Below are 6,562 nucleotides of genomic sequence, written 5' to 3'. Positions count from 1 at the left end.
CTTTTCCAGTAGGATGTTAAAAAGATCACACGACAAACTGTCACCTTGTCTGAATCCTCGTTCTGTGTTGAAGGGCTCCTCCACGACAATGTTGGGATAATAAACAATCCGTTGGGATCATACACGGCCTGTCGACCGTCTATGGCTTATTATTTAACTCTAACTATCTGCAACATGAGGACTTTAGAAAGGTTTTTATAATTGGGAGTAATAGAGAATAGAGGCGCCAATTCTGTGAATTATAATATCATGATCCGCAACCAGTGGACGTTAGAAAAGTTACTTTAGTTGTGAAGTGACCTAAAACATGTCGCTGGCGCCAATTCCGTGGATTTCCAATAACCACAACTTGTGGACTCCAGATAGCCGATTAATGTTAATGCGAATTGCGGATATATACAATATCGTTCAGATCTATTCTCCGTAGACAGTTTGATATAACCCATTTCGGAAATCAAAAATACCGTTCTGAATACTTATTAAAATTGTCATTATATACAATTTTTGGAAGGTAAGAGTCTTCAAACGCGATCTGACCACAATCAAAAACATAATGTTCGACATTTATTATTATTTTTTTATTATTCAATAATTTGTTAGCAATAATAACAATATGGTGATTCGAAATATTCGTTACAAGATCGTTATTTAAAAGATACGTGATTTAAAGGCATCCCGCAGCTGCTCCATAACCCTGTCCGAAGCTGTTGCCATAGACATAACCGTAAGAAGGAATAATATTACTGCCATAACCATATGATCCAGCACCATAAGATCCAACACCATATGAACCGGCACCGGTATATGCAGCACCAACAGTTGAGGTTACTACGGGGGTAGTAACGGCAGTAACGACCGGTGTGGTAACGGCAGTAGTTGCAGGAGCCACAGCAGCACCGTAACCATAAGATCCAACACCATACGATCCAGCACCATATGAACCAACACCATACGATCCGGCACCGTAAGATCCAGCTCCATATGAACCGCTGGGAACTAGAGTCACCTTGACAACTTTAACATTATTGCCATAGCTGGGACCATAACCGCCATAATTGCCACCATAACCATAACTTCCGCCGCCATATCCAGCACTATAGCCTCCACCATAACTTCCACCATATCCAGCGCTATAGCCGCCAGCATACCCTCCTGCCAAAGGTACACTAGCAATTACATCAAATGTGGCCTGTGCAGGTGCCAACAAGGCAACAACCAAAGAAAGGACGCAAACGAAGAATTTCATTTTTAAAATATGGTGTAGGTTTAAAATCTATATCTCTCCTCTGGATTCCGCTATGTTCTTCCAATGATGGAACGTAAACGACTAATGGCATTAATGGAATATAAGGATGATTTTATAGTACAAACTAATGCTTTTTCATATGGCTTGACAATAAGGAATCATTGTTTCAAGTAATTTTTTTTGTTTCGTTTGCAGTTTGTCCACGATAGTTAAACTTTAGTTGTATGCATCCGTTAAATTAAGTAGGTACGCAGTTCGCAATTGTTGTTTATTTTTGTAGTTAAGTAAAGTATTGAAACATAAAAATTCGCACCTTAACTTTCAATTCATAATCAATTTGCCATGATGGCTAAAAAGTTGTACGTTTGTAACTTATAAGTGGAAACAAGATTTAAAAATGTGCATTCAATCAATTTCTGAGTCAATTCATACATGTCATTTACATTGCAATCAAAATATAGGTCGGATTTATAATCCGAATGAGATGAAATTTGGCTCAGCCCATTTAATGGGACCAACGACGAAACCAATTGAAATTGAAAATTGATTTATTTTATTTACCAGAAATTTAGCATAGCGTAATTAATTGAATCAAGAAAGGCGTGCGCTAAGTTTTGAAATCGAGCCAGATATAGATTTAACTTTTATATATGTACATACATTTTCGATCGATTTCTTCTATGTGTAAAATACCCAATATGTTCGATTGCGATGAAATTTTCCACAGCGTTGCTATCTGAGCCTATAATGACGTGTATTAAGTTTCCTTTAACTAGCTTCAGATTTAAAATTAGCTCCTATATATTTTCATCCGATTTCATGAAGATGTAGATATAACCTGTATATATTTTCGCCCGATTTCATGTAACTTGTGCACCAAATAAATAACGTTATTCCGATATAGATGAAATTTTGGACAGAGCGCTTTGCTACAGCATACCAAATCGCGTGTGAAAGGGTTGCTTCAAAATGTATAGATATTTTCCCTTACTCTGCTCAACTGACATGACATTTACCATAGATTGAAGAATTTACATGTGTATGGATTGATTAACATCGGTTCACACATACATATAAGCAATATTGCCAATTTTTATACCCTACACAACTTTGTTGTCACGGTATTATAGCTTTGTGCAGCCCCAAAAGTTTGTAACGTCGCGAAATATTGGAAATATTGGTCCTGGACCCGCCTTTAAGTATACCGATCGTCATATCTCGACTAACTGAGTCGATCTAGAAATGTGTGTCCGTCCGTCTGTCCATTATAATTTGTAAACACGATACAGGCCACAGTTATGGACCAATCTTCATAATTTTGTGTAAAAAATTACCAAAGATGTATTCTATAGCATATATATTTACTCCTGAAGGACATAGACCAGAGAAATTTATAGTATATCCAAGAGGAGTTGTTGGCCTTTAAATTGATACCAGTTATATTGTCGTATGTGCTCGGATATGAGAGTTACACTTAAATATTTACAGGTGCTTACGTATTCCGTAACCCATTACCACACTGTATGGCGGAAATATAGTGCTAATCGCTTTAAAAATTTCCATGAGGTTCCGGTTATGGTCAAGGACAACGTGTTGATGATCAGATAATAATTTTGGGATGAAGTGGACAGGTGTTTTTTTTTTCAATATTGTGTACATGGCATTATTGACTCTAATCGAATATAGATATTGACTGCTGCAGAAAGTTAGAGTTCCGTGGTAGTTGTGTAGGGTATCATATGGTCGGCCCGGCCCGACTATACTGCTCCGCTCACCGGTTTAATATTCCATTTTCAAAAAAAAATTGTGTTTTTTATTTTTTGTTTTCGTAATATGTCAATGATATTTGGTACAAATATAAGGAAAAATTCCCTGACTCCGTTCGCGATCAAATTTTTGGATGATGCGCGCAAAAGTTATCGAGGTTTCAATTTTGTGTATAAGAAACAAATCTTAAAATACAACGGCAACAAAACAAGATATTGAGGAAAATTATTTGTTTTTGGTTCGAAGAAATAATGGTTCTATAATAGGAATAAATCTTAAAATAAAACTATATTATGAAATATTCATTTTAAATTGAGTCTAAATCGCGTAACCCCCAAAATCATTTGATGCGCATGCGGTTTCCAGGAAATACTGAAGATTATCTTCCGATCCACGTATATTTTTCATTTTGCGGCTAAAATGTACTATAATTTCCGAAAAGTCCATATGCTTTTAACGCGCATCCGATTTCGGTGTGCACCTTAAAAATACATTTATCTATATCTATTTCAATCCGGTCCATTAAGAACCATGATGCGGTAGCTCTGACTATTTGTGACATAATTTGGGTACATCTCCCTTTCTCCCTAAAGTTTTTAAAGTACTGTTTTCGCAAAAGTTCAAACTCCGTATCAGGTCATTTATTGAAACGGAAATAATCCACAAAAAAAGCTTACTGATCGCGGATAGTCATATGAAATATATATCAAATTGTTCAGCTTCGCGAGTACAACAATGCTAAAATTAATTTTTGGAAATTCGTGATTGGCATTGAAACTAAACGAAAATTAAAAAAAAAACTAAAAATGTCAGCATCATTCAAAGGTAGAGGCTGGGTTGGGTTGCCTCACCCTGTTTTTACCCATTTTTATACACTTTAGCACACTGTGGTACAGGGTATTGTCTTTGTGCATATGTTTGTAACAGGCAAAAGGAATCGAGATAGACCCATCCCTTTGAGAATATGCATAGAATCACATTCTGAGTCGATTTATGCATGTCCATCCAAGTATTTTTTTGAACAAAATATAGGTCACATTTATGATCCGATTTGGATGAAATTTGGCACATGTCACTTATTTGGCCCAAGGGCGAACCCTATTAAAAATCGAAAATCGGTTGAGATTTAGATAAAGCTCCCATACATAGTTTCGTCCGATTTTAAGTAAATGGAGCACCATACTGTCAATATTGGTCCGATTGAGACAAAATAGAGTACTGAATTAGGTCCAGATTGATGTATGCGAAGTTTTGTTGGAATCGGTTCAGATTCCATAAATAGCTTCGTCCGATTTTATAGCTCCCATATATATATATATATATATATATTCGTTCGATTTTATGTAAATGGAGCACCATATTGCCAATATTTTGGAGGAGCCTATGTCTGATCGCTTTACATGAAATATTGCATATCGTATTGGTTTGCAGACGTTTCAGGTTTAGATATAGCTTCCATATATATTTTCATCCGATTTCATCAAAATGATGTACCAAGTAACTAAAGTTTGTCAAATATCTATGTACGCAGGTGATTTCGTCCGATTCCATTTCAATGGTCCTTCAAATATGATATGTCTATTCTATCTAAATGATATTGTACATACAAGCATCTCTTGTATATACCCAAAGTGGTGATGGGTATCATATAGTTGGCCCCGTCCGACTTTTGAACTTTCCTTACTGGTTTTACATTAAAGTAGACACATCATCCACATAAATAAACTTTGGAGGTCAATGTAACAAAAAGTTTGCAACGCAATTCCGGAGTTATGAAGGGATGAACCTCGGTTTCAGGCTGGGATCGTAGACACTAAGAACTTTTATATATTGTTTGATTAAGGGTCACCAATTCCGTGGATTTCCAATAAAAGCAACCCGTAGACGTTAAGGAGGTAACTTTAGTTAGGTAGAATTCTTAGATATAATGATTTTCAGGGGCGTAAATTCCGTCTCCACAATCTTGAGACCATACGCAGTCAGTAATTTCCTCCGAGGTTTCCCCCAAGACCATATTAAATTAGACTGATTTTTTAATGCTACCTGCATACGAATCCAATAGTATTCCAACCACTTTGGAATGCACACAATTTTAGAGTGGGAAAAATACCTCAAACGCGATTAGACCTTAATCAAAAACAGAATTTATCGACATTTATGATTAGTTTTTTATTATTTAACAATTTGTTAATCATAACAACAATTAAAAAAACTAGAAATATTTGTTAAAAAATAAAAATCGATTCGTTATTTAAAAGCATCCAGCAGCAGCTCCATAACCTTGTCCGAAGCTGTTGCCATAGCCTGCGCCATAACCATAAGAAGGAATAATATTACTGCCATAACCATATGATCCAGCACCATAAGATCCAACACCATATGAACCGGCATATGCAGCGCCAACAGTTGAGGTAACGACGGGGGTAGTAACAGCAGTAACGACCGGTGTGGTGACGGCAGCAGTCACAGGAGCCACAGCAGCACCATAACCATAAGATCCAACACCATACGAACCAGCACCATATGAACCAACACCATACGATCCGGCACCATAAGATCCAACTCCATATGAGCCACTTGGAACTACGGTCACCTTGACGACTTTAACGTTATTGCCATAACTGGGACTATAACCACCATAATTTCCACCGTAACCATAACCACCGCCATATCCAGCACCATAGCCTCCACCATATCCAGCACTATAACCTCCACCATATCCAGCACTATAGCCGCCAGCATACCCTCCTGCAGAAGGTACACTAGCAATTACATCAAATGTGGCCTGTGAAGGTGCCAACAAGGCAACAACCAAAGAAAGAACACACACGAAGAATTTCATTTTGAAAATAAGGTATAGTTTTAAAATCTATATCTCTCCTTTGGATTCCGCTATGTTCTTCCAATGATGGAACTCAAACGACTAATGACATTAATGGAACATTAGTATGATTTTATAGTACAAACTAATGTTTATCCATATGCGTTGACAATAAGGAAGCATTGTTCCAAACTACATTTGTTAAAAATTACTTTAACACATCCGTTTGTACAAATACACAAATGTTGTTTAATTTTGTGGTTAAATAAAATATTGAAACATTAAAATTCGCACTTTAACATTTAATTCATAATCACTGTGCCATGATGGCTTATAAGTTAGTGAACTTGCCCGGGCGAATAATTATATTTTCTGCCATACTGTGGAATACAGTCGTTGGCCTAATATTCCTCTCCAAATTCAAAAAACACGCTTGTTGTTGGTCCTTGAAGAAAGTTTTTTCAAAAAGCAACGCTTGTTCTGAGTTATTTAAAAATATCAAAATCCAATCTGTTTTTGTCCCTTAAAAATATATGTATATATATTAAAAAATCTTTCTTCAAAATCCCGGAATGCTAAATTACTGGCGCTTTGGTGTATGGGAGGGGGTTTTGCGGAATATCGAGGGGGGTTACCATTATATGCGGAATAACGAAGTATCATAAACCGAAAGATATAAAACATTCACCATCCTAAAAAAAATTTTAAAAATCTATATTCCTAAAAAA

The 6,562-nt window shown here is 36.4% G+C and overlaps 2 protein-coding genes across 2 annotated transcripts; both read right to left on the bottom strand.

Moving 5' to 3' along the window:
* Window positions 1-664: 664 nt before the first annotated feature.
* On the bottom strand, window positions 665-1,246 carry LOC133334034 (keratin-associated protein 6-2-like). The gene has a single exon (XM_061542336.1). The coding sequence runs from the start codon at window positions 1,244-1,246 to the stop codon at window positions 665-667; it is 582 nt and encodes a 193-aa protein (XP_061398320.1).
* A 4,018-nt stretch (window positions 1,247-5,264) lies between these two features.
* LOC133334022 (keratin-associated protein 6-2-like) lies at window positions 5,265-5,855 on the bottom strand. Its single transcript, XM_061542325.1, has one exon. It carries the CDS (start codon window positions 5,853-5,855, stop codon window positions 5,265-5,267), a length of 591 nt encoding a protein of 196 aa, XP_061398309.1.
* Between the last annotated feature and the right edge of the window lie 707 nt (window positions 5,856-6,562).

This window comes from Musca vetustissima, unplaced genomic scaffold (genome assembly GCF_032173495.1).
Source record: "Musca vetustissima isolate MV318-11 ecotype Yass unplaced genomic scaffold, APGP_CSIRO_Mvet_v1 utg5179, whole genome shotgun sequence".
Taxonomy (NCBI): domain Eukaryota; kingdom Metazoa; phylum Arthropoda; class Insecta; order Diptera; family Muscidae; genus Musca; species Musca vetustissima.
Note: the sequence above shows the minus strand (reverse complement) of the source record. Positions and strands in the feature narration are given on the sequence as shown.